This window comes from Ranitomeya variabilis, chromosome 4 (genome assembly GCF_051348905.1).
Source record: "Ranitomeya variabilis isolate aRanVar5 chromosome 4, aRanVar5.hap1, whole genome shotgun sequence".
NCBI classification, from domain to species: Eukaryota; Metazoa; Chordata; class Amphibia; order Anura; family Dendrobatidae; genus Ranitomeya; species Ranitomeya variabilis.
Genome location: NC_135235.1, coordinates 396,832,135 through 396,858,938, shown reverse-complemented (window position 1 = coordinate 396,858,938; position 26,804 = coordinate 396,832,135). Strand labels below are relative to the sequence as shown.

The following is a 26,804-nucleotide window of genomic DNA, read 5'->3' as shown; positions in this document are numbered from 1 at the left end:
TTGATATACCTCTCCCATCACAAGATCGAGCAACCTACAATGGATCCTTGGCGAAGTCTATGCCAGCGTGGAAATTTAGAGTATGTTCACATTGCTTATTTGCTATCAATTCTGTTGTGGAAATTTTTGCAACTGTGCAATTTCACTGAAACAACCCCATTGATATTAATATTAACCATTTTTCAGTTGCAGCAAATCCTGCAGCATGTCAATTCAGCCTTAGATAGCTGGTCATCTAATGAGGATGTGGAAAAATTCTGTATTACTTTATATTTCTTATTTCGTATTTTATAGTTACCTTGTTTTCAATCCAAGAGTCATATTTCCAATGCATGATGCAAAAAAAGACAGAAGCAATGCCAAGATGTTCAGTGCAATAAGGCAGCAATATATGTTAAAGTCCTTCTCCTGTAAGAACCAAACCATAAGAACTGGGATTACAGCCTATAACATACAAAGTATCTTAGCTACAGGTGCTTCTCACAAAATTAGAATATTTTTTTTTTATTTCTGTTAATGTTGATAGTTATGGCTTACAGACAATGAAAACCCAAAAGTTGTTATCTCAGTAAATTAGAATACTTTATAACACCAGCTTGAAAAAAAATTGTATTTTAAAATCCGAAATGTTGGCCTACTGAAATGTATCTTCAGTAAATGCACTCAATACTTGGCCGGGGCTCCTTTTGCATCAATTACTGCATCAATGCAGTGTGGCATGGAGGTGATCAGCCTGTGGCACTGCTGAGGTGCTATGGAAGCCCAGGTTGCTTTGATAGCAGCCTTTAGCTCCTCTGCATTGTTGGGTCTGGTGTCTCTCATCTTCCTCTTGACAATACTCCATAGATTCTCTATGGGGTTAAGGTCAGGCAAGTTTGCTGGCCAATCAAGCACAGTGATACTGTTGTTTTGGTACTTTTGGCAGTGTGGACAGGTGCCAAGTCCTGCTGGAGAATGAAATTTCCATCTCCAAAAAGCTTGTTGGCAAACGGAAGCATGAAGTGCTCCAAAATTTCTTATTAAACTGCTGCGCTGACTTTGGTCTTGATAAAACACAGTGGACCTACACCAGCAGATAACGTGGCTCCCCAAACCATCACTGATTGTGGAAACTTCACACTAGACCTCAAGCAGCTTGGATTGTGTGCTTCTCCACTCTTCCTCCAGACTCTGGGACCTTGATTTCCAAAAGAAATGCGAAATTTACTTTCATCTGAAAACAACACCTTGGACCTCTTAGGAATGTGACACTTGTAGCCCATGTCCTGGATACGTCTGTGTATGGTGGCTCTTGAAGCAAGGACTCCAGCAGCAGTCCACTCCTTGTGAATCTCCACCAAATTTTTGAATGGCCTTTTCTTAACAATCCTTACAAGGCTGCGGTTATCCCGGTTGCTTGTGCACCTTTTTTTACCACAATTTTGCCTTCCACTCAACTTCCCATTAATATGCTGGGATACAGCACACTGTGATCAGCCAGATTCCTTAGCAATGGCCTTTTCTGGCTTACCCTCCTTGTGGAGTGTGTCAGTAACTACCTTCTGACATCTGTCAAGTCAGCAGTCTGTGGTGTTTTAATGTTACCTGTGCTTACAGACTTTTTATTCCTACTCATAAACAATAAATATCAACAGTACCATTCTTTGTTATGGTTTCTGGTTATTTGGACGTGTTCCAAGTGTGATATCCCAGACATTAGTGAGTTTGTTTGCATTTAACTTTTAAAATTTTGGGAAGTTTGGATTAAACTAACAATTAGTTACATAGTTACATAGTTAACCCCTTAATGACCAGAGGTATTTTTTGTTTTGTATTTAAATTTTTCGCTCCCCTTCTTCCCAGAGCTATAACTTTTTTATTTATTGGTCAAAATGGCCATGTGAGGGCTTTTTTTTGCGGGATGAGTTATACTGTACTTTTGAACCATCAGTTTTAACATATCATGTTCTGGAAAACAGGAAAAAAATTCCAAGTGCGGTGAAATTGCAAAAAAAAATGCAATCCCACAGTTGTTTTTTGGGTTGTTACCATGTTCGCTAAGTGCTAAAACTGACCTGCCATTATGATTCTCCAGGTCCTTATGAGTTCAAAGACATCAAACATGTCTAGGTTCTTTTGTATCTAAGTGGTAAAAAGTATTCCAAAATTTGCTAAAAAAAAATAAAAATTGTGCCATATTCCGATACCTGTAGCGTCTCTATTTTTCATGATCTCGGGTCGGTTGAGGACTTATTTTTTGCATATTGAGCTGATATTTTTAATGATACTATTTTGGTGCAGATACAATCTTTTGATTGCCCATTATTGCATTTTAATGCAATGTTGCGGCACCCAAAAAAACTTAATTCTGGCATTTTGACTTTTTTTCTTGTTACGAAGTTTAGCGATCCGGTTAATTCTTATTTTATATGGATGGATCGGGTGATTCTGAACCCGGTGATACCAAACATGTATATGTTTAATTTTTTATTGTTTTATTTTGAATGGGGCGAAAGAGGGGTGGTTTAAACTTTTATATTTTTTTAATCTTTTTTTATTTTTAAAAACTTTTTTTATACTTTTGGCATGCTTCAATAGTCTCCATGGGAGACTAGAAGCTGCCATCATCTCTGCTACATACAGGCAATGATCAGATCACCTGTATGTACCAGAATTGCTCACTTGCTATGAGTGTCGACCACCGGGCGGCGCTCATAGCAATCCGGCAGTGACAATTATAGAGGTCTGCTGGAGACCTCTGGTTGTCATGCCAACCCATTGGTAACCCGCGATAATGTGACGGGGTCACCATTGGGTGGGATTTCCGGTGCACTTGCTGGAAGGGCAAGTTAAATGCCGCTGTCAGAGATAGACAGCGGCATTTAACTAGTTAACAGCCATGAGTGGACTGCAATTCCACCCACAGCTGTCAGAGGCACATGTCAGCTGTTCAAAACAGCTGACATGTGCCGGGAAAGATGAGGGCTCACCGCCGGACCCCACATCAAAGGGAGGGAGTCCAACATCAGCGTACTATTACGTCCAATGTCGGAATGGGGTTAAATAGGTTGAAAAAAGACCTAGGTCCTGTTACATAGTTTGGTCGCAGAATAAACTTGTGAAAGCAGCTTATATGCAGTAAATCAACTTTTATCTTCACAGAACATGAGGTACATGCATCCGCTTCTTAATACAGCATAACAGGAAGTCTGAAAATAGTTTTTACCAGAGAGAAAATGAAACCAAAGTATAACAAGTATATGCATTACATTCAACTAAGCATATAACAGTAACAACATCGCCATCTACTGTCAGAAAAGTGTAAACTCCTCCTGCACACAAATACATTTGTATCTGTTGCATATCTGCCAACATTTCAGTCAAGTTCAACCTTCCTCCACCAATTGTACATTTTGTCACTAATTTAACTAAAACCCACAGTGTATCAAGGAAATCATCCAGCCCTTTTTTAAAAGTTGTTATAGTGTCTGCCATTACTACCTCTTTTGATAGCGCATTCCACAGTCTGACTTCTCTAACTGTAGGGAACCCTTTCCTATTTAGCTGCCGAAACGCTTTTCTTCCACCAGTAATAAGTGCCCCCTAGTCCTCAGCACGGTCCTTGGAAGGAACAAGTCATATGCCAGTGTTTTGTGCTGACCACACGTATATTTATACATGTAAATAAGATCCTCTCTGAGACTTCTTTTTTCTAAGCTAAACAAGCCCAACTTTTCCAACCTTTCATCATATGAGAGGCCTTCCATCCCTCTTCTGAATATCCTTTTTAAAATTGGAACTCAAAACTGGATGTAATATTCTTGAAGTGGCCTTACAAGTGATTTATTGGAAGGCAACCATACGTTGGGATTGCAGGATTTCAATGCAGCATAAAAACTATTACACAGTTCATCTAAGATTTTGAACCCATAGTATATGAGAATAGTGTAATCTGTCGCTAACTTGACATACATTCCAGTATACCTGGAATCTTTACATTGTTAAGTAATTGGCTTTCCATGATACAAATATATATATATATATATATATATATATATATATATATATATATATATATATATATATATATATATATATTCTAACACATTAAACTTAAATATCAACACTTACAAATATTATCCTACATACGATTGGATGGAAGTGGGAGATGCACAGCATATCATTAAGATCACAGCTGTTAAATATAAGTCCAATGACACTGGCAATGAATGATAAGAAGCTGATACAAAGTACACATTTTACCTGCAAAAACAAGCATAATATGAGTAATGAAGAATAATGAAGATATACAGCACATCATGAAGATGATATTTACATTCTAATAAGAACAATTCATTAGAAAACATTTTTTATGTATTGTAAAGCTGCACATTACTAGAGCATTACCACTAGGTTCCAACATGCAGCATTTTAACTTCTTTATAAAAGGCAAATTGTGCCTCTTGTTCCTAATTATACTTTAAAAAAAAAAAAAAAACTAAACTACATAAACCTAAAAAGAAAAAATTGTCTCATTTTGATCTTTCCTATTCCAATCAATTCCAAACACAGCTGCAATGGTAAAGTGTCGGCCATATTATACTGACAGTAGCACTGTAACCAGAATACCATCTGAAGAGTCAGACAATATAACTATTTTAGGCCAAGTATTGGTGGTATAGCTCCCATATGTCTGGAACCAGCAGGGAGTACCAAACCAGATGGTATACACATGTCCTAATTGGTGTTAAAAGTCATTTGTGTAGTCTGGACTCTTTCTTCTCATACCATTAGCAGCACCATCCCTAGGGTCCTATCTCTCTTCCTCTCTGAAGATGCTATTTGCATATATACATTTTAGAGGAGCATTACATGGCCTATAAGTCTCCTTATTCTGGCATGACACTCTCAATAGAGTGAGTCACAGGGTCAGAGGCCTGTCACCAAGCAAATCAGACTTCCTGCTTTGCAGTGATGAGAGGAAAACACCACGAAAAAAACCTTTTTCTTGTAAATGAAGTGTCTGGTTTGGCTTTTTATCCTAAATTATGTTTTAAGGCTCATTAAAGAGTCAATTTTTACTTTTAGGATTGCTATCCCAAATATGTGGTGGTAGAGTTTAAATCCTGTACCTCTTTGAAGAGACTCTGCATATTTAATTTCCCAGAGGAGCATTACAAGGCCGACACATTTCTGTATGCTGACATGACATTCTCCACAAGGAGAGACTCCCCCCTTAGAATCTCTGTCAGAGGCCAAATCAGATCTCCTGCTTTGCAATGATGAGGAGCAAACACTCTGAAGCACATGTCTGTAAATGGAGTGTCTGGTCTGGCTTTTTATCCTAAAGGCCCCGTCTCACATAGCGAGATCGCTAGCGAGATCGCTGCTGAGTCACAAGTTTTGTGACGCAACAGCGACCTCAGTAGCGATCTCGCTATGTGTGACACGTGCCAGCGATCAGGCCCCTGCTGTGAGATCGCTGGTCGTGTCAGAATGGCCTGGACCTTTTTTTGGTCGTTGAGGTCCTGCTGACATCGCTGAATCGGTGTGTGTGACACCGATCCAGCGATGTCTTCACTGGTAACCAGGGTAAACATCGGGTTACTAAGCGCAGGGCCGCGCTTAGTAACCCGATGTTTACCCTGGTTACCAGCGTAAATGTAAAAAAAAACAAACAGTACATACTCACCATCTGTTGCCCATCAGGTCCCTTGGCGTCTGCTTCCTGCTCTGACTGCCGCCGTAAAGTGAGAGCGCAGCAGTGACGTCACCGCTGCGCTCTGCTCTCACTGTACGGCGGCACACAGTCAGAGCGGGAAGCGGACAGCAAGGGACCTGACGGGCAACAGATGGTGAGTATGTACTGTTTGTTTTTTTTTACATTTGCGCTGGTAACCAGGGTAAACATCGGGTTACTAAGCGCGGCCCTGCGCTTAGTAACCCGATGTTTACCCTGGTTACCCGGGTGCTGCAGGGGGACTTCGGCATCGTTGAAGACAGTTTCAACGATGCCGAAGTCGTTCCCCTGATCGTTGGTCGCTGGAGAGAGCTGTCTGTGTGACAGCTCCCCAGCGACCACACAGCGACCACACAGCGACGCTGCAGAGATCAGCATCGTTGTCTGTATCGCTGCAGCGTCGCTGTGTGAGACGGGGCCTTAAGTCATGTAGCAAGGCTTGTTAAAAAGTCATTATTGACTTTTAGGATTGCTACATCCAATAGGTGGCACTAGAGCTCAAGTCCTCTTGCTGTCTTAAAGGGTTTTCCCACAAATAAAGTGCATTTTAATTAATAGATCTTGGAATAATAATAAGTTCCACAATTGGATTTGATTAAATAAAATGTCTCTGTGCTGAGATAATCTTATAAATGTGCCCCTGCTGTGTACTGTGTAATGGCCGTGTCTGACCGTACAGGAACATGGTCTGCACATACCTCATCTGTCAGTTGCATACTTACTTTGTATCCCACATCCCATATTGTTCCTCACTATCCTGTACCTAGAGTCGCTCGCTATACCTAGTTTTTGCTAAACAATTCTACCACTAGTGCCACTGTGACATGTTGTATATATGTAAATATTATTTGTGGTACTATTTATAATAACTATGCATTTAGAGTTAAAACAAAAATAAATTAACTGGAATACAAGTTGCTTTTCCTTGGGCTGGACATAACATTTCCCCATTGCTGGGAATCCATTAGCATCGGTCCTTCTTGGCCCTTATTCACACGTCATTTGACATATGGTAATGTTTTAATACTAGAGGTTAGTGCCGTCCCAAATAGGGTCACCGTGATGCGATGGGATGGCTTTTCCCTTTTTTGTGTCAAAATTATGTTAGACAAGTAACCTATATTATTTTCATCCACTATTGCTATTTATTTACTGCGGGGTGTTTTATCACCTTTTTTTTAATCTGAGATTTTGCACATAGAATTTTACACAAGGGATGTTTCATTTTATTTTGTTTTATTATAGCAACATTCTGGACAGAGACTCGGGAGGGGTCGAAACTTTGTAATGTTATGTCACCATCTACTTATATCCATAATGCTTACTGAGCATTTCTAATGATCAACTTAGAATAAAGAATTTATGTTTGCATCTTGTATAGATGCGATAAAGGAAATTCATTGCATACTCCAAGGGACATCCTGATCAACTGCCACCTACCTTCACTACCTTTCGCTTGAGTGCACTCCAATCTCTCACAACACGCATTCTAGACCTGTATGTTAAAGTCATATAGTTTATTACCCTATAAAGCTGTATAATGAAATAATGGAGGGTTTTCTAAAATTGGCTTAGTAAAGATACACTTTGTGTAAATAAACTGTACTGTACAGCTTTGCAAGAGGGTCATATCTACCACCAAGGTGTGTGTGGGGGGAAAGCTCCAGCTTCTTCAGGGATTATGAGGGCGCAACAACTATTCAGCTATTCGTCTTTGCATATTGGTTCAAAGGGTCAAAGTTTCTTGGTTTAGAGAGCACCAAAACAGCATATGACTTCTAAGCCATGTAATGCTCCCTTGACAGACTGAATGTGCCAGTAGCCTCTTTAGAGACTCAAAGTGAGTACGCCAATGCCAACTTTTGGAAGTACTACACCTAAAAGTCAAAATTGATTTTTTAAATAGCATTGCCACATGACTTAGATGTCCTCTTGTGTACTTGAGGTGTAGCATAATAGGCAGTTGGAGGTGGTTCATTTCACATCTGATCATTGTAGCATCTGGATTTACAGCAAGGATTTTTGGGTGCTGGAGTTTAACAGGTAGGGTGTAATTCATTGTGAGAGGGTATTATAAGAATACGTTGAAAGAGGAAATGTCATTTTCGGTGAGGAGGCATATGATGCATGATTATCATGTTCTGAGCTCTAGATGTTGACTAGTGTTGTCACTAGAGTTGAGCGACTTTCATTTTTTTAAGATCGAGTCGGGTTTTGTGAAACCCGATTTTGTCCAGAGTCGAGTCGAGTGCAGTCGGCCGATTATCGCTAAAAGTCGGGGATCGACCGAAACACGAAACCCAATGCAAGTCAATGGGGAAGCATAGTCGGCAGTGAGTGGAGGCCAGGAAAACACCTACAGTGCCCATTTTAATGCCAAAAACATCCATTCTTGTTTCTGAAGCTTGTCAATCTTAATTAACTTTATAATAATAGTTGGGCATAGGGAATTGGGGGTCATTTGGCAAAAGTTGTGGGGGGAGTAGGGCCGGCTCAAGTTTTTCGTGGGCCCAGGAAATGCGGACTACGTCACGGCGGTGTTGCAGGGAAAGGTAAGTATTTCAACGTTGCAAGTGCTGTGATCCTGAGCAAGCAGGGGGGGCCCACTCGTTCGCATTGGCACTGGCACAGGGCCCCTCAAAGTACAGCGATGTGTGTTTGCATGGCGGGGGCGCCTCCCACCAGCAGCGACACTTTTGCGTACTCTGAGGGGCCCTGTGCCAGTGACGTCGCCAACGAGTATGCCCCCCCACCTGATGAAGGAACCTGCACTTTCATCTGCACCTTCCTCTCTGTCCCTGTGTAAGGTGGTATAACATGCGGGAAGGGGAACCTTACTTTCAGCAGGGTCAGATTCTGGCTGTGTAGAGTATAAGGGGAATGTAGTGGTCTAGGTCAATGTACCAGCAGACTCATCTAGCAGTGGCTGGGCAATGGGCAGGATGAGGAGGAAACAGATATAGGGCCAAAGAATAAAGTAGGCTAAATGCAGTTCAAAATTGGTAACAGGACTAAACAGGCGGCATTGCTTTGTTCAGTGGAGTAGCAAACCCAAGAGCAGCAGACACTGTTTCAAGGGCCTAACCACACTAGTAGGCCAAATGCAGTTTAATATCTGATAGTATAGGGCGAAAGCCAGAATGTGGAAGCTCAGCTTTGTTCAGTTGAGGACAACACCAGGCAGGGGCAGACAGACACCTTTAGTAGGCCGGAACAGCCAATTTTTTAAAAAAACAGCAGTTAGTAAGAGGCAGAAGGTAGAAGCTCAGCTTTATTCAGTTGAGGACAACACCAGGCAGGGGCAGACAGACACCTTTAGTAGGCCGGAACAGCCAATTGCATTTTTAAAAATGGTAATTTGGAACTGAAGGTTGAAGCTCAGCTTTATTCAGTTGAGGACAACACCAGGCAGGGGCAGACAGACACCTTTAGTAGGCCGGAACAGCCAATGGCATTTTTAAAAATGGTAATTTGGAACAGAAGGTAGAAGCTCAGCTTTATTCAGTTGAGGACAACACCAGGCAGGGGCAGACATTCACCTTTAGTAGGCCGGAACAGCCAATTGCATTTTTAAAAATGGTAATTTGGAACAGAAGGTAGAAGCTCAGCTTTATTCAGTTGAGGACAACACCAGGCAGGGGCAGACATTCACCTTTAGTAGGCCGGAACAGCCAACTGCATTTTTAAAAATGGTAATTTGGAACTGAAGGTTGAAGCTCAGCTTTATTCAGTTGAGGACAACACCAGGCAGGGGCAGACAGACACCTTTAGTAGGCCGGAACAGCCAATTTTTAAAAAAAACAGCAGTTAGTAAGAGGCAGAAGGTAGAAGCTCAGCTTTATTCAGTTGAGGACAACACCAGGCAGGGGCAGACAGACACCTTTAGTAGGCCGGAACAGCCAATTGCATTTTTAAAAATGGTAATTTGGAACTGAAGGTTGAAGCTCAGCTTTATTCAGTTGAGGACAACACCAGGCAGGGGCAGACATTCACCTTTAGTAGGCCGGAACAGCCAATTTTTAAAAAAAACAGCAGTTAGTAAGAGGCAGAAGGTAGAAGCTCAGCTTTATTCAGTTGAGGACAACACCAGGCAGGGGCAGACAGACACCTTTAGTAGGCCGGAACAGCCAATTGCATTTTTAAAAATGGTAATTTGGAACTGAAGGTTGAAGCTCAGCTTTATTCAGTTGAGGACAACACCAGGCAGGGGCAGACAGACACCTTTAGTAGGCCGGAACAGCCAATTTTTTAAAAAAACAGCAGTTAGTAAGAGGCAGAAGGTAGAAGCTCAGCTTTATTCAGTTGAGGACAACACCAGGCAGGGGCAGACAGACACCTTTAGTAGGCCGGAACAGCCAATTGCATTTTTAAAAATGGTAATTTGGAACTGAAGGTTGAAGCTCAGCTTTATTCAGTTGAGGACAACACCAGGCAGGGGCAGACAGACACCTTTAGTAGGCCGGAACAGCCAATGGCATTTTTAAAAATGGTAATTTGGAACTGAAGGTTGAAGCTCAGCTTTATTCAGTTGAGGACAACACCTGGCAGGGGCAGACAGACACCTTTAGTAGGCCGGAACAGCCAATTTTTTAAAAAAACAGCAGTTAGTAAGAGGCAGAAGGTAGAAACTCAGCTTTATTCAGTTGAGGACAACACCAGGCAGGGGCAGACAGACACCTTTAGTAGGCCGGAACAGCCAATTGCATTTTTAAAAATGGTAATTTGGAACTGAAGGTTGAAGCTCAGCTTTATTCAGTTGAGGACAACACCAGGCAGGGGCAGACAGACACCTTTAGTAGGCCGGAACAGCCAATGGCATTTTTAAAAATGGTAATTTGGAACAGAAGGTAGAAGCTCAGCTTTATTCAGTTGAGGACAACACCAGGCAGGGGCAGACATTCACCTTTAGTAGGCCGGAACAGCCAATTTTTTTAAAAAACAGCAGTTAGTAAGAGGCAGAAGGTAGAAGCTCAGCTTTATTCAGTTGAGGACAACACCAGGCAGGGGCAGACAGACACCTTTAGTAGGCCGGAACAGCCAATTGCATTTTTAAAAATGGTAATTTGGAACTGAAGGTTGAAGCTCAGCTTTATTCAGTTGAGGACAACACCAGGCAGGGGCAGACATTCACCTTTAGTAGGCCGGAACAGCCAATTTTTTTAAAAAACAGCAGTTAGTAAGAGGCAGAAGGTAGAAGCTCAGCTTTATTCAGTTGAGGACAACACCAGGCAGGGGCAGACAGACACCTTTAGTAGGCCGGAACAGCCAATTGCATTTTTAAAAATGGTAATTTGGAACTGAAGGTTGAAGCTCAGCTTTATTCAGTTGAGGACAACACCAGGCAGGGGTAGACAGACACCTTTAGTAGGCCGGAACAGCCAATTTTTAAAAAAAACAGCAGTTAGTAAGAGGCAGAAGGTAGAAGCTCAGCTTTATTCAGTTGAGGACAACACCAGGCAGGGGCAGACAGACACCTTTAGTAGGCCGGAACAGCCAATTGCATTTTTAAAAATGGTAATTTGGAACTGAAGGTTGAAGCTCAGCTTTATTCAGTTGAGGACAACACCAGGCAGGGGCAGACAGACACCTTTAGTAGGCCGGAACAGCCAATGGCATTTTTAAAAATGGTAATTTGGAACTGAAGGTTGAAGCTCAGCTTTATTCAGTTGAGGACAACACCAGGCAGGGGCAGACAGACACCTTTAGTAGGCCGGAACAGCCAATTGCATTTTTAAAAATGGTAATTTGGAACTGAAGGTTGAAGCTCAGCTTTATTCAGTTGAGGACAACACCAGGCAGGGGCAGACAGACACCTTTAGTAGGCCGGAACAGCCAATGGCATTTTTAAAAATGGTAATTTGGAACAGAAGGTAGAAGCTCAGATTTATTCAGTTGAGGACAACACCAGGCAGGGGCAGACATTCACCTTTAGTAGGCCGGAACAGCCAATTGCATTTTTAAAAATGGTAATTTGGAACAGAAGGTAGAAGCTCAGCTTTATTCAGTTGAGGACAACACCAGGCAGGGGCAGACATTCACCTTTAGTAGGCCGGAACAGCCAATTGCATTTTTAAAAATGGTAATTTGGAACTGAAGGTTGAAGCTCAGCTTTATTCAGTTGAGGACAACACCAGGCAGGGGTAGACAGACACCTTTAGTAGGCCGGAACAGCCAATTTTTTAAAAAAACAGCAGTTAGTAAGAGGCAGAAGGTAGAAGCTCAGCTTTATTCAGTTGAGGACAACACCAGGCAGGGGCAGACAGACACCTTTAGTAGGCCGGAACAGCCAATTGCATTTTTAAAAATGGTAATTTGGAACTGAAGGTTGAAGCTCAGCTTTATTCAGTTGAGGACAACACCAGGCAGGGGCAGACAGACACCTTTAGTAGGCCGGAACAGCCAATGGCATTTTTAAAAATGGTAATTTGGAACAGAAGGTAGAAGCTCAGCTTTATTCAGTTGAGGACAACACCAGGCAGGGGCAGACATTCACCTTTAGTAGGCCGGAACAGCCAATTTTTAAAAAAAACAGCAGTTAGTAAGAGGCAGAAGGTAGAAGCTCAGCTTTATTCAGTTGAGGACAACACCAGGCAGGGGCAGACAGACACCTTTAGTAGGCCGGAACAGCCAATTGCATTTTTAAAAATGGTAATTTGGAACTGAAGGTTGAAGCTCAGCTTTATTCAGTTGAGGACAACACCAGGCAGGGGCAGACAGACACCTTTAGTAGGCCGGAACAGCCAATGGCATTTTTAAAAATGGTAATTTGGAACTGAAGGTTGAAGCTCAGCTTTATTCAGTTGAGGACAACACCTGGCAGGGGCAGACAGACACCTTTAGTAGGCCGGAACAGCCAATTTTTAAAAAAAACAGCAGTTAGTAAGAGGCAGAAGGTAGAAGCTCAGCTTTATTCAGTTGAGGACAACACCAGGCAGGGGCAGACAGACACCTTTAGTAGGCCGGAACAGCCAATTGCATTTTTAAAAATGGTAATTTGGAACTGAAGGTTGAAGCTCAGCTTTATTCAGTTGAGGACAACACCAGGCAGGGGCAGACAGACACCTTTAGTAGGCCGGAACAGCCAATGGCATTTTTAAAAATGGTAATTTGGAACAGAAGGTAGAAGCTCAGCTTTATTCAGTTGAGGACAACACCAGGCAGGGGCAGACATTCACCTTTAGTAGGCCGGAACAGCCAATTTTTTAAAAAAACAGCAGTTAGTAAGAGGCAGAAGGTAGAAGCTCAGCTTTATTCAGTTGAGGACAACACCAGGCAGGGGCAGACAGACACCTTTAGTAGGCCGGAACAGCCAATTGCATTTTTAAAAATGGTAATTTGGAACTGAAGGTTGAAGCTCAGCTTTATTCAGTTGAGGACAACACCAGGCAGGGGCAGACAGACACCTTTAGTAGGCCGGAACAGCCAATGGCATTTTTAAAAATGGTAATTTGGAACAGAAGGTAGAAGCTCAGCTTTATTCAGTTGAGGACAACACCAGGCAGGGGCAGACATTCACCTTTAGTAGGCCGGAACAGCCAATTTTTAAAAAAAACAGCAGTTAGTAAGAGGCAGAAGGTAGAAGCTCAGCTTTATTCAGTTGAGGACAACACCAGGCAGGGGCAGACAGACACCTTTAGTAGGCCGGAACAGCCAATTGCATTTTTAAAAATGGTAATTTGGAACTGAAGGTTGAAGCTCAGCTTTATTCAGTTGAGGACAACACCAGGCAGGGGCAGACAGACACCTTTAGTAGGCCGGAACAGCCAATGGCATTTTTAAAAATGGTAATTTGGAACTGAAGGTTGAAGCTCAGCTTTATTCAGTTGAGGACAACACCTGGCAGGGGCAGACAGACACCTTTAGTAGGCCGGAACAGCCAATTTTAAAAAAAAACAGCAGTTAGTAAGAGGCAGAAGGTAGAAGCTCAGCTTTATTCAGTTGAGGACAACACCAGGCAGGGGCAGACAGACACGTTTAGTAGGCCGGAACAGCCAATTGCATTTTTAAAAATGGTAATTTGGAACTGAAGGTTGAAGCTCAGCTTTATTCAGTTGAGGACAACACCAGGCAGGGGCAGACAGACACCTTTAGTAGGCCGGAACAGCCAATGGCATTTTTAAAAATGGTAATTTGGAACAGAAGGTAGAAGCTCAGCTTTATTCAGTTGAGGACAACACCAGGCAGGGGCAGACATTCACCTTTAGTAGGCCGGAACAGCCAATTTTTAAAAAAAACAGCAGTTAGTAAGAGGCAGAAGGTAGAAGCTCAGCTTTATTCAGTTGAGGACAACACCAGGCAGGGGCAGACAGACACCTTTAGTAGGCCGGAACAGCCAATTGCATTTTTAAAAATGGTAATTTGGAACTGAAGGTTGAAGCTCAACTTTATTCAGTTGAGGACAACACCAGGCAGGGGCAGACATTCACCTTTAGTAGGCCGGAACAGCCAATTTTTTAAAAAAACAGCAGTTAGTAAGAGGCAGAAGGTAGAAGCTCAGCTTTATTCAGTTGAGGACAACACCAGGCAGGGGCAGACAGACACCTTTAGTAGGCCGGAACAGCCAATTGCATTTTTAAAAATGGTAATTTGGAACTGAAGGTTGAAGCTCAGCTTTATTCAGTTGAGGACAACACCAGGCAGGGGCAGACAGACACCTTTAGTAGGCCGGAACAGCCAATTTTTTAAAAAAACAGCAGTTAGTAAGAGGCAGAAGGTAGAAGCTCAGCTTTATTCAGTTGAGGACAACACCAGGCAGGGGCAGACAGACACCTTTAGTAGGCCGGAACAGCCAATTGCATTTTTAAAAATGGTAATTTGGAACTGAAGGTTGAAGCTCAGCTTTATTCAGTTGAGGACAACACCAGGCAGGGGCAGACATTCACCTTTAGTAGGCCGGAACAGCCAATTTTTTAAAAAAACAGCAGTTAGTAAGAGGCAGAAGGTAGAAGCTCAGCTTTATTCAGTTGAGGACAACACCAGGCAGGGGCAGACAGACACCTTTAGTAGGCCGGAACAGCCAATTGCATTTTTAAAAATGGTAATTTGGAACTGAAGGTTGAAGCTCAGCTTTATTCAGTTGAGGACAACACCAGGCAGGGGCAGACAGACACCTTTAGTAGGCCGGAACAGCCAATGGCATTTTTAAAAATGGTAATTTGGAACAGAAGGTAGAAGCTCAGCTTTATTCAGTTGAGGACAACACCAGGCAGGGGCAGACATTCACCTTTAGTAGGCCGGAACAGCCAATTTTTTAAAAAAACAGCAGTTAGTAAGAGGCAGAAGGTAGAAGCTCAGCTTTAATCAGTTGAGGACAACACCAGGCAGGGGCAGACAGACACCTTTAGTAGGCCGGAACAGCCAATTGCATTTTTAAAAATGGTAATTTGGAACTGAAGGTTGAAGCTCAGCTTTATTCAGTTGAGGACAACACCAGGCAGGGGCAGACAGACACCTTTAGTAGGCCGGAACAGCCAATTTTATAAAAAAAAAGCAGTTAATAAGAGGCAGAAGGTAGAAGCTCAGCTTTATTCAGCTGCAGCTTCTTGGCAATAATATAAAGAAGACGCGACAGGACAACACTCGGTGGATGCCATATCTGTGTTTTCAATGGAAAAAAACCTTTCAGTTAACTACTTGCAGGAGCAAGTTTTTGTAGCTGGTGGACATTTTTTTTTAAAAAAAGCAGTTAATAAGAGGCAGAAGGTAGAAGCTCAGCTTTATTCAGTTGCAGCTTCTTGGCAATAATATAAAGAAGACGCGACAGGACAACACTCGGTGGATGCCATATCTGTGTTTTCAATGGAAAAAAACCTTTCAGTTAACTACTTGCAGGAGCAAGTTTTTGTAGCTGGTGGACAATTTTTTTTAAAAAAAAGCAGTTAATAAGAGGCAGAAGGTAGAAGCTCAGCTTTATTCAGTTGCAGCTTCTTGGCAATAATATAAAGAAGAAGCGACAGGACAACACTCGGTGGATGCCATATCTGTGTTTTCAATGGAAAAAAACCTTTCAGTTAACTACTTGCAGGAGCAAGTTTTTGTAGCTGGTGGACAATTTTTTTAAAAAAAAGCAGTTAATAAGAGGCAGAAGGTAGAAGCTCAGCTTTATTCAGTTGCAGCTTCTTGGCAATAATATAAAGAAGACGCGACAGGACAACACTCGGTGGATGCCATATCTGTGTTTTCAATGGAAAAAAACCTTTCAGTTAACTACTTGCAGGAGCAAGTTTTTGTAGCTGGTGGACAATTTTTTTTAAAAAAAGCAGTTAATAAGAGGCAGAAGGTAGAAGCTCAGCTTTATTCATTTGCAGCTTCTTGGCAATAATATAAAGAAGACGCGACAGGACAACACTCGGTGGATGCCATATCTGTGTTTTCAATGGAAAAAAACCTTTCAGTTAACTACTTGCAGGAGCAAGTTTTTGTAGCTGGTGGACAATTTTTTTTTAAAAAAGCAGTTAATAAGAGGCAGAAGGTAGAAGCTCAGCTTTATTCAGTTGCAGCTTCTTGGCAATAATATAAAGAAGACGCGACAGGACAACACTCGGTGGATGCCATATCTGTGTTTTCAATGGAAAAAAACCTTTCAGTTAACTACTTGCAGGAGAAAGTTTTTGTAGCTGGTGGCCAATTTTTGTACTGTACCAGTTTTTTGTTGTATGTGTTTTTGTTTTTAATGTTAAAATGTCTGCATTTGATATCTCTCCAGTATTTTCTTTTTTATAAGCAAAATACTGCAGTTTTACATCGGTTACATGGATACACAGGCAGCTTGGTGGTGAGTGGAGGAGTATTTAAAGTAGGGACCGCAGACAGGCTATCAAAGGCCTAAAATAACAAACAATAGGCTCATGGCAGCTTTACAGCGGTTACATGGATACACAGGCAGCTTGGTGGTGAGTGGAGGAGTATTTAAAGTAGGGACCGCAGACAGGCTATCAAAGGCCTAAAATAACAAACAATAGGCTCATGGCAGCTTTACAGCGGTTACATGGATACACAGGCAGCTTGGTGGTGAGTGGAGGAGTATTTAAAGTAGGGACCGCAGACAGGCTATCAAAGGCCTAAAATAACAAACAATAGGCTCATGGCAGTTTTACAGCGGTTACATGGATACACGGGCAGGCAGCTGGTGATGAGTGGAGGAGTATTTAAAGTAGGGACCGCAGACAGGCTATCAAAGGCCTAAAATAACAAACAATAGGCTCATGGCAGCTTTACAGCGGTTACATGGATACACAGGCAGCTTGGTGGTGAGTGGAGGAGTATTTAAAGTAGGGACCGCAGACAGGCTATCAAAGGCCTAAAATAACAAACAATAGGCTCATGGCAGTTTTACAGCGGTTACATGGATACACGGGCAGGCAGCTGGTGATGAGTGGAGGAGTATTTAAAGTAGGGACCGCAGACAGGCTATCAAAGGCCTAAAATAACAAACAATAGGCTCATGGCAGTTTTACAGCGGTTACATGGATACACGGGCAGGCAGCTTGGTGGTGAGTGGAGGAGTATTTAAAGTAGGGACCGCAGACAGGCTATCAAAGGCCTAAAATAACAAACAATAGGCTCATGGCAGTTTTACAGCGGTTACATGGATACACGGGCAGGCAGCTGGTGATGAGTGGAGGAGTATTTAAAGTAGGGACCGCAGACAGGCTATCAAAGGCCTAAAATAACAAACAATAGGCTCATGGCAGCTTTACAGTGGTTACATGGATACACAGGCAGCTTGGTGGTGAGTGGAGGAGTATTTAAAGTAGGGACCGCAGACAGGCTATCAAAGGCCTAAAATAACAAACAATAGGCTCATGGCAGTTTTACAGCGGTTACATGGATACACGGGCAGGCAGCTGGTGATGAGTGGAGGAGTATTTAAAGTAGGGACCGCAGACAGGCTATCAAAGGCCTAAAATAACAAACAATAGGCTCATGGCAGTTTTACAGCGGTTACATGGATACACGGGCAGGCAGCTTGGTGGTGAGTGGAGGAGTATTTAAAGTAGGGACCGCAGACAGGCTATCAAAGGCCTAAAATAACAAACAATAGGCTCATGGCAGTTTTACAGCGGTTACATGGATACACGGGCAGGCAGCTGGTGATGAGTGGAGGAGTATTTAAAGTAGGGACCGCAGACAGGCTATCAAAGGCCTAAAATAACAAACAATAGGCTCATGGCCGTTTTACAGCGGTTACATGGATACACGGGCAGGCAGCTGGTGATGAGTGGAGGAGTATTTAAAGTAGGGACCGCAGACAGGCTATCAAAGGCCTAAAATAACAAACAATAGGCTCATGGCAGTTTTACAGCGGTTACATGGATACACGGGCAGGCAGCTTGGTGGTGAGTGGAGGAGTAGTGCAAGGAGTGTCTGTCCCAGTACTCCCAAAATATAAATAGATGTTAATGTCTCGCAAAACAACCAAAACAAAAAAAAAGGTGGCATACTTAGGTACAGGGGTGGGCTCATCTACTGAGTTTCTGACATAGTAATTTGGCAGTAACTATTTAATGGTGCCAATATAGGACACAGACACAGACTACTTTAAGTTGCATCATAGATGTCTACAAATTTGTATTGTCAGTGCCAGACATTGAATGATGTCAGCGAATAGACTAAAGATTGGTGGAGCTGTGCGACATAATTTTGCACGTGGTAGAGCACATTTTGAGCTGGGGTAGGGGGGAACTCTCTTGAGGCCGGCGGGACCGCCCCAGGGCCCCTCATGTTACAACGGTGTGTCTGACGTTGGGTGCGCACCACCACCGCCAGAGACACTACATTGTACTATGAGGGACCCAGTAGCAATGCCGTCAACCAAAAGCGAGCACACCCACCTCTTCAGACAAACAGCAGTCTCACGGGTGCTTGCGCCAAGTCGCGATACCACGGCCCCGTGTGGGGAGTTTTGCCATTTAGGGAGGTGTAAACATGTCGTATGCTGTACAATCAGCTGCAGCAAATTAGACATTAGAAAAGTAATTCACAGGCAAGAGCTTTTCATAGGAAAGCTAGGTGTCGGCCGGGCAAGGTGGGGCAAAAGATTTCGAAATCCAGTTGTGGTTCATTTTAATGAATGTTAGATCGTCAACATTTTGGGTAGCCAGACGAGTCCTTTTTTCGGTTAATATTGAACCTGCAGCACTGAATACTCTTTCTGATAGGACACTTGCTGCCGGGCAAGCAAGCTCCTGCAATGCATATTCTGCCAATTCTGGCCAGGTGTCTAATTTGGAGGCCCAGTAATCAAATGGGAATGACGGTTGAGGGAGAACATCGATAAGGGATGAAAAATAGTTAGTAACCATAATGGACAAATGTTGTCTCCTGTCACTTTCAATTGATGCAGCAGTACCTGTCCTGTCTGCGGTCATAGCAAAATCACTCCACAACCTGGTCAGAAAACCCCTCTGTCCAACGCCACTTCTGATGTGTGCACCCCTAACACTCCTAGTCTGCTGCCCCCTGGAGCTCGTGTGAGAACGATCACGTGCGCTGTGTGCTGGGAATGCCTGAAGCAAACGGTCAACAAGAGTTGATTGTTTGGTTGCTAATATTAGTTCCAAGTTCTCATGTGGCATAATATTTTGCAATTTGCCTTTATAGCGTGGATCAAGGAGGCAGGCCAACCAGTAATCGTCATCGTTCATCATTTTCGTAATGCGTGTGTCCCTTTTTAGGATACGTAAGGCATAATCCGCCATGTGGGCCAAAGTTCCAGTTGTCAAATCTCCGGTTGTGATTGGTTGAGGGGCAGTTGCAGGCAAATCTACGTCACTTGTGTCCCTCAAAAAACCAGAACCCGGCCGTGACACGCAACCAATTTCCTGTGCCCCCGGGAAAGGTTCGGCATTAAAAATATACTCATCCCCATCATCCTCCTCGTCCTCCACCTCCTCTTCGCCCGCTACCTCGTCCTGTACACTGCCCTGACCAGACAATGGCTGACTGTCATCAAGGCTTTCCTCTTCCTCTGGTGCAGACGCCTGCTCCTTTATGTGCGTCAAACTTTGCATCAGCAGACGCATTAGGGGGATGCTCATGCTTATTACGGCGTTGTCTGCACTAACCAGCCGTGTGCATTCCTCAAAACACTGAAGGACTTGACACATGTCTTGTATCTTAGACCACTGCACACCTGACAACTCCACGTCTGCCATCCTACTGCCTGCCCGTGTATCCTCCCACAAATAAATAACAGCACGCCTCTGTTCGCACAGTCTCTGAAGCATGTGCAGTGTTGAGTTCCACCTTGTTGCAACGTCTATGATTAGGCGATGCTGGGGAAGGTTCAAAGACCGCTGATAGGTCTGCATACGGCTGGCGTGTACAGGCGAACGTCGGATATGTGAGCAAAGTGCACGCACTTTGAGGAGCAGGTCGGAGAACCCAGGATAAGTTTTCAATAAGCACTGCACCACCAGGTTTAAGGTGTGAGCCAGGCAAGGAATGTGTTTCAGTTGGGAAAGGGAGATGGCAGCCATGAAATTCCTTCCGTTATCACTCACTACCTTGCCTGCCTCAAGATCTACTGTGCCCAGCCACGACTGCGTTTCTTGTTGCAAGAACTCGGATAGAACTTCTGCGGTGTGTCTGTTGTCGCCCAAACACTTCATAGCCAATACAGCCTGCTGACGCTTGGCAGTAGCTGGCCCATAATGGGACAACTGGTGTGCAACAGTGTCATCTGCCGATGGAGTGGTTGGCAGACTGCGTTCTGTGGAAGAGCTGTAGCTTCTGCAGGAGGACGAGGAGGAGGAGGAGGAGGGGGTGCGAACGCCTACAGCCAACTGTTTCCTAGACCGTGGGCTAGGCACAACTGTCCCTAAATTGATGTCGCCTGTGGACCCTGCATCCACCACATTCACCCAGTGTGCCGTGATGGACACATAACGTCCCTGGCCATGCCTACTGGTCCATGCATCTGTAGTCAGGTGCACCTTTGTACTCACAGATTGCCTGAGTGCATGGACGATGCGCTGTTTAACATGCTGGTGCAGGGCTGGGATGGCTTTTCTGGAAAAAAAGTGTCGACTGGGTAGCTCGTATCGTGGTTCAGCGTACTCCATCAGGGCTTTGAAAGCTTCGCTTTCAACTAACCGGTAGGGCATCATCTCTAACGAGATTAGTCTAGCTATGTGGGCGTTAAAACCCTGTGTACGCGGATGCGAGGATAAGTACTTCCTTTTTCTAACCAGAGTCTCATGTAGGGTGAGCTGGACTGGAGAGCTGGAGATCGTGGAACTTTCGGGTGTGCCGGTGTACATGGCAGACTGAGAGACGGTTGGAGACGGTATTGTTTCCGCCGGTGCCCTAGATGCAATATTTCCTCCTACAAAACTGGTGGTTCCCTGACCCTGACTGCTTTTGGCTGGCAAAGAAACCTGCACAGATACTGCCGGTGGTGCGGAAAATGGTGGCCTTACAGTGACGGAAGGGATGTTGCGTTGCTGACTAGCTTCATTGGCCGAGGGTGCTACAACCTTAAGGGACGTTTGGTAGTTAGTCCAGGCTTGAAAATGCATGGTGGTTAAGTGTCTATGCATGCAACTAGTATTTAGACTTTTCAGATTCTGACCTCTGCTTAAGCTAGTTGAACATTTTTGACAGATGACTTTGCGCTGATCAGTTGGATGTTGTTTAAAAAAATGCCAGACTGCACTCTTCCTAGACTCGGATCCCTTTTCAGGGATTGCAGACTGAGCTTTAACCGGATGGCCACGCTGTCCTCCAACAGGTTTTGGCTTTGACACGCGTTTTGGGCCAGATACGGGCCCGGCAGATGGAACCTGTTGCGATGTTGATGCCTGCTGCGGCCCCTCCTCCACCTCCGCTTCTGAACTACTGCCGCCTGCACCCTGTTCCCCCAATGGCTGCCAATCGGGGTCAATAACTGGGTCATCTATTACCTCCTCTTCGAGCTCGTGTGCAACTTCGTCTGTGTCACTGTGTCGGTCGGTGGTATAGCGTTCGTGGCGGGGCAACATAGTCTCATCAGGGTCTGATTGTGGATCTGTACCCTGAGAGGGCAATGTGGTGGTCTGAGTCAAAGGAGCAGCATAGTACTCTGGCTGTGGCTGTGCATCAGTGCACTCCATGTCAGAATCTACTTGTAATGGGCATGGCCTGTTAAATGTTTCACTTTCTAAGCCAGGGACGGTATGTGTAAAGAGCTCCATGGAGTGACCCGTTGTGTCGCCTGCTGCATCCTTCTCTCTTGTTGTAGTTTTTGCTGAGGAGGACAAGGAAGCGACTTGTCCCTGACCGTGAACATCCACAAGCGACGCGCTGCTTTTACATTTACCAGTTTCGGAAGAGGAGGCAAAAGAGCTAGAGGCTGAGTCTGCAATGTAAGCCAAAACTTGCTGTTGCTGCTCCGCCTTTAAAAGCGGTTTTCCTACTCCCAGAAAAGAGAGCGTTCGAGGCCTTGTGTAGCCTGACGACGAAACTGGCTCCACAGCTCCAGACTTAGGTGGAATATTTTTATCCCCACGACCACCTGATGCTCCACTACCACTACCATCATTACCAGCTGACAATGAACGCCCACGACGACCTCTTGCACCAGACTTCCTCATTGTTTTAAAATCTTAACCAAAGTAACTTTATTTGTTGCTGTCAAACAACTTACACGGTGAGCTATAACTTCAGTATGATTTCAATATCCCTTAACAGGTTGGTGAGACCACAAGGAAAATCAGGCACAATGTTACACACTCTGTTTTCTGTGGCACAAAATCACAGAGATGACACACACGCAGGACTGTCACTCAAGCACTAATGTCAATATTAATCTCCCACCTAATTTATTTTTTTTTTTTTCTCAGGGAGACTTTAGAAACCAAATAATATTAAAAAAAAAACAAAAAAAAAAAGGCTTTCTATGGCCCACAATTAGAGAGAGAGAGGTGGCACACCCAGGAGTCAAGACTGGCGCACAAGCTGAAAGGGCAATATTACTCTCCCACTGTTTTTTTAAGTTTTTTTTCTTTTATTTTCAGGGAGACTTTAGAAACCAAATAATATTAAAAAAACCAAAAAAATAAATAGCCTTTCTATGGCCCACTGAATGAGAGAGAGAGGTGGCACACCCAGGAGTCAATACTGGCACACAAGCTGAAAGGGCAATATTACTCTCCCACTGTTTTTTTATGTATTTTTTGTTTTTTAAGGGAGACTTTAGAAACCAAATAATATTAAAAAAAACAAAAAAATAAATAGCCTTTCTATGGCCCACTGAATGAGAGAGAGGTGGCACACCCAGGAGTCAAGACTGGCGCACAAGCTGAAAGGGCAATATTACTCTCCCACTGTTTTTTTAAGTTTTTTTTCTTTTATTTTCAGGGAGACTTTAGAAACCAAATATTATTAAAAAAACCAAAAAAATAAATAGCCTTTCTATGGCCCACTGAATGAGAGAGAGGTGGCACACCCAGGAGTCAAGACTGGCACACAAGCTGAAAGGGCAATATTACTCTCCCACTGTTTTTTTATGTTTTTTTTTTTTCAGGGAGACTTTAGAAACCAAATAATAAGAAAAAAAATAAATAAATAAATAGGCTTTCTATAGCCCACTGAATGAGAGATAGCACACACAGCAGTGGCACACAAGCCCTGACTGAGGCCAATATTTTTCTCCCACTGATTGATGTAGTGTTTTTGTGTTGAGGTAGATTTTAGAACACAAATCAAGGAAAAAAAAAAAAATGCTTTCTATGGCCCACTGAATGAGAGAGGTGGCACACCCAGGAGTCAAGACTGGCACACAAGCTGAAAGGGCAATATTACTCTCCCACTGTTTTTTTATGTATTTTTTGTTTTTTAAGGGAGACTTTAGAAACCCAATAATATTTAAAAAAAAAAAAATATAGGCTTTCTATGGCCCACTGAATGAGAGGGAGAGAGGTGGCACACCCAGGAGTCAAGACTGGCACACAAGCTGAAAGGGCAATATTACTCTCCCACTGTTTTTTTATGTTTTTTTTTTTTTTCAGGGAGACTTTAGAAACCAAATAATATTAAAAAAACCAAAAAAATAAATAGGCTTTCTATGGCCCACTGAATGAGAGAGAGAGGTGGCACACCCAGGAGTCAAGACTGGCACACAAGCTGAAAGGGCAATATTACTCTCCCACTGTTTTTTTATGTATTTTTTTTTTTTTAAGGGAGACTTTAGAAACCAAATAATATTAAAAAAACCAAAAAAATAAATAGCCTTTCTATGGCCCACTGAATGAGAGAGAGAGGTGGCACACCCAGGAGTCAAGACTGGCACACAAGCTGAAAGGGCAATATTACTCTCCCACTGTTTTTTTATGTATTTTTTGTTTTTTAAGGGAGACTTTAGAAACCCAATAATATTTAAAAAAATAAATAAATAGGCTTTCTATGGCCCACTGAATGAGAGAGGTGGCACACCCAGGAGTCAAGACTGGCACACAAGCTGAAAGGGCAATATTACTCTCCCACTGTTTTTTTATGTTTTTTTTTTTCAGGGAGACTTTAGAAACCAAATAATATTAAAAAAACCAAAAAAATAAATAGGCTTTCTATGGCCCACTGAATGAGAGAGAGAGGTGGCACACCCAGGAGTCAAGACTGGCACACAAGCTGAAAGGGCAATATTACTCTCCCACTGTTTTTTTATGTATTTTTTATTTTTTAAGGGAGACTTTAGAAACCCAATAATATTTAAAAAAAAAAAAAATAGGCTTTCTATGGCCCACTGAATGAGAGAGGTGGCACACCCAGGAGTCAAGACTGGCACACAAGCTGAAAGGGCAATATTACTCTCCCACTGTTTTTTTATGTTTTTTTTTTTTTCAGGGAGACTTTAGAAACCAAATAATATTAAAAAAACCAAAAAAATAAATAGGCTTTCTATGGCCCACTGAATGAGAGAGAGAGGTGGCACACCCAGGAGTCAAGACTGGCACACAAGCTGAAAGGGCAATATTACTCTCCCACTGTTTTTTTATGTATTTTTTGTTTTTTAAGGGAGACTTTAGAAACCAAATAATATTAAAAAAACCAAAAAAATAAATAGCCTTTCTATGGCCCACTGAATGAGAGAGAGAGGTGGCACACCCAGGAGTCAAGACTGGCACACAAGCTGAAAGGGCAATATTACTCTCCCACTGTTTTTTTATGTATTTTTTGTTTTTTAAGGGAGACTTTAGAAACCCAATAATATTTTTTTTTTTAAAAATATAGGCTTTCTATGGCCCACTGAATGAGAGGGAGAGAGGTGGCACACCCAGGAGTCAAGACTGGCACACAAGCTGAAAGGGCAATATTACTCTCCCACTGTTTTTTTATGTTTTTTTTTTTTTCAGGGAGACTTTAGAAACCAAATAATATTAAAAAAACCAAAAAAAAAAATAGGCTTTCTATGGCCCACTGAATGAGAGAGAGAGGTGGCACACCCAGGAGTCAAGACTGGCACACAAGCTGAAAGGGCAATATTACTCTCCCACTGTTTTTTTATGTATTTTTTGTTTTTTAAGGGAGACTTTAGAAACCAAATAATATTAAAAAAACCAAAAAAATAAATAGCCTTTCTATGGCCCACTGAATGAGAGAGAGAGGTGGCACACCCAGGAGTCAAGACTGGCACACAAGCTGAAAGGGCAATATTACTCTCCCACTGTTTTTTTATGTATTTTTTGTTTTTTAAGGGAGACTTTAGAAACCCAATAATATTTAAAAAAATAAATAAATAGGCTTTCTATGGCCCACTGAATGAGAGAGGTGGCACACCCAGGAGTCAAGACTGGCACACAAGCTGAAAGGGCAATATTACTCTCCCACTGTTTTTTTATGTTTTTTTTTTTTCAGGGAGACTTTAGAAACCAAATAATATTAAAAAAACCAAAAAAATAAATAGGCTTTCTATGGCCCACTGAATGAGAGAGAGAGGTGGCACACCCAGGAGTCAAGACTGGCACACAAGCTGAAAGGGCAATATTACTCTCCCACTGTTTTTTTATGTATTTTTTGTTTTTTAAGGGAGACTTTAGAAACCCAATAATATTTAAAAAAAAAAAAAAATAGGCTTTCTATGGCCCACTGAATGAGAGAGGTGGCACACCCAGGAGTCAAGACTGGCACACAAGCTGAAAGGGCAATATTACTCTCCCACTGTTTTTTTATGTTTTTTTTTTTTTCAGGGAGACTTTAGAAACCAAATAATATTAAAAAAACCAAAAAAAAAAATAGGCTTTCTATGGCCCACTGAATGAGAGAGAGAGGTGGCACACCCAGGAGTCAAGACTGGCACACAAGCTGAAAGGGCAATATTACTCTCCCACTGTTTTTTTATGTATTTTTTGTTTTTTAAGGGAGACTTTAGAAACCAAATAATATTAAAAAAACCAAAAAAATAAATAGCCTTTCTATGGCCCACTGAATGAGAGAGAGAGGTGGCACACCCAGGAGTCAAGACTGGCACACAAGCTGAAAGGGCAATATTACTCTCCCACTGTTTTTTTATGTATTTTTTGTTTTTTAAGGGAGACTTTAGAAACCCAATAATATTTAAAAAAAAAAATAAATAGGCTTTCTATGGCCCACTGAATGAGAGAGGTGGCACACCCAGGAGTCAAGACTGGCACACAAGCTGAAAGGGCAATATTACTCTCCCACTGTTTTTTTATGTTTTTTTTTTTTCAGGGAGACTTTAGAAACCAAATAATATTAAAAAAACCAAAAAAATAAATAGCCTTTCTATGGCCCACTGAATGAGAGAGAGAGGTGGCACACCCAGGAGTCAAGACTGGCACACAAGCTGAAAGGGCAATATTACTCTCCCACTGTTTTTTTATGTATTTTTTGTTTTTTAAGGGAGACTTTAGAAACCCAATAATATTTAAAAAAAAAAATAAATAGGCTTTCTATGGCCCACTGAATGAGAGAGGTGGCACACCCAGGAGTCAAGACTGGCACACAAGCTGAAAGGGCAATATTACTCTCCCACTGTTTTTTTATGTTTTTTTTTTTTTCAGGGAGACTTTAGAAACCAAATAATATTAAAAAAACCAAAAAAATAAATAGGCTTTCTATGGCCCACTGAATGAGAGAGAGAGGTGGC

General features: G+C 42.6%; 1 protein-coding gene across 2 annotated transcripts in view; it reads right to left on the bottom strand.

The window, feature by feature from the left end:
* LOC143768952 (uncharacterized) overlaps window positions 1–26,804 on the bottom strand; it is a 111,736-nt gene that overhangs the window by 12,160 nt on the left and 72,772 nt on the right. For both annotated transcript variants that reach the window (XM_077257556.1, XM_077257557.1), the window contains 2 exons: window positions 4,111–4,242; window positions 299–408 (listed from right to left, as the gene is read on the bottom strand). In XM_077257556.1, coding sequence (XP_077113671.1) covers window positions 299–408; window positions 4,111–4,242 — 242 coding nt within the window. The remainder of the gene's footprint in view (window positions 1–298; window positions 409–4,110; window positions 4,243–26,804) is intronic.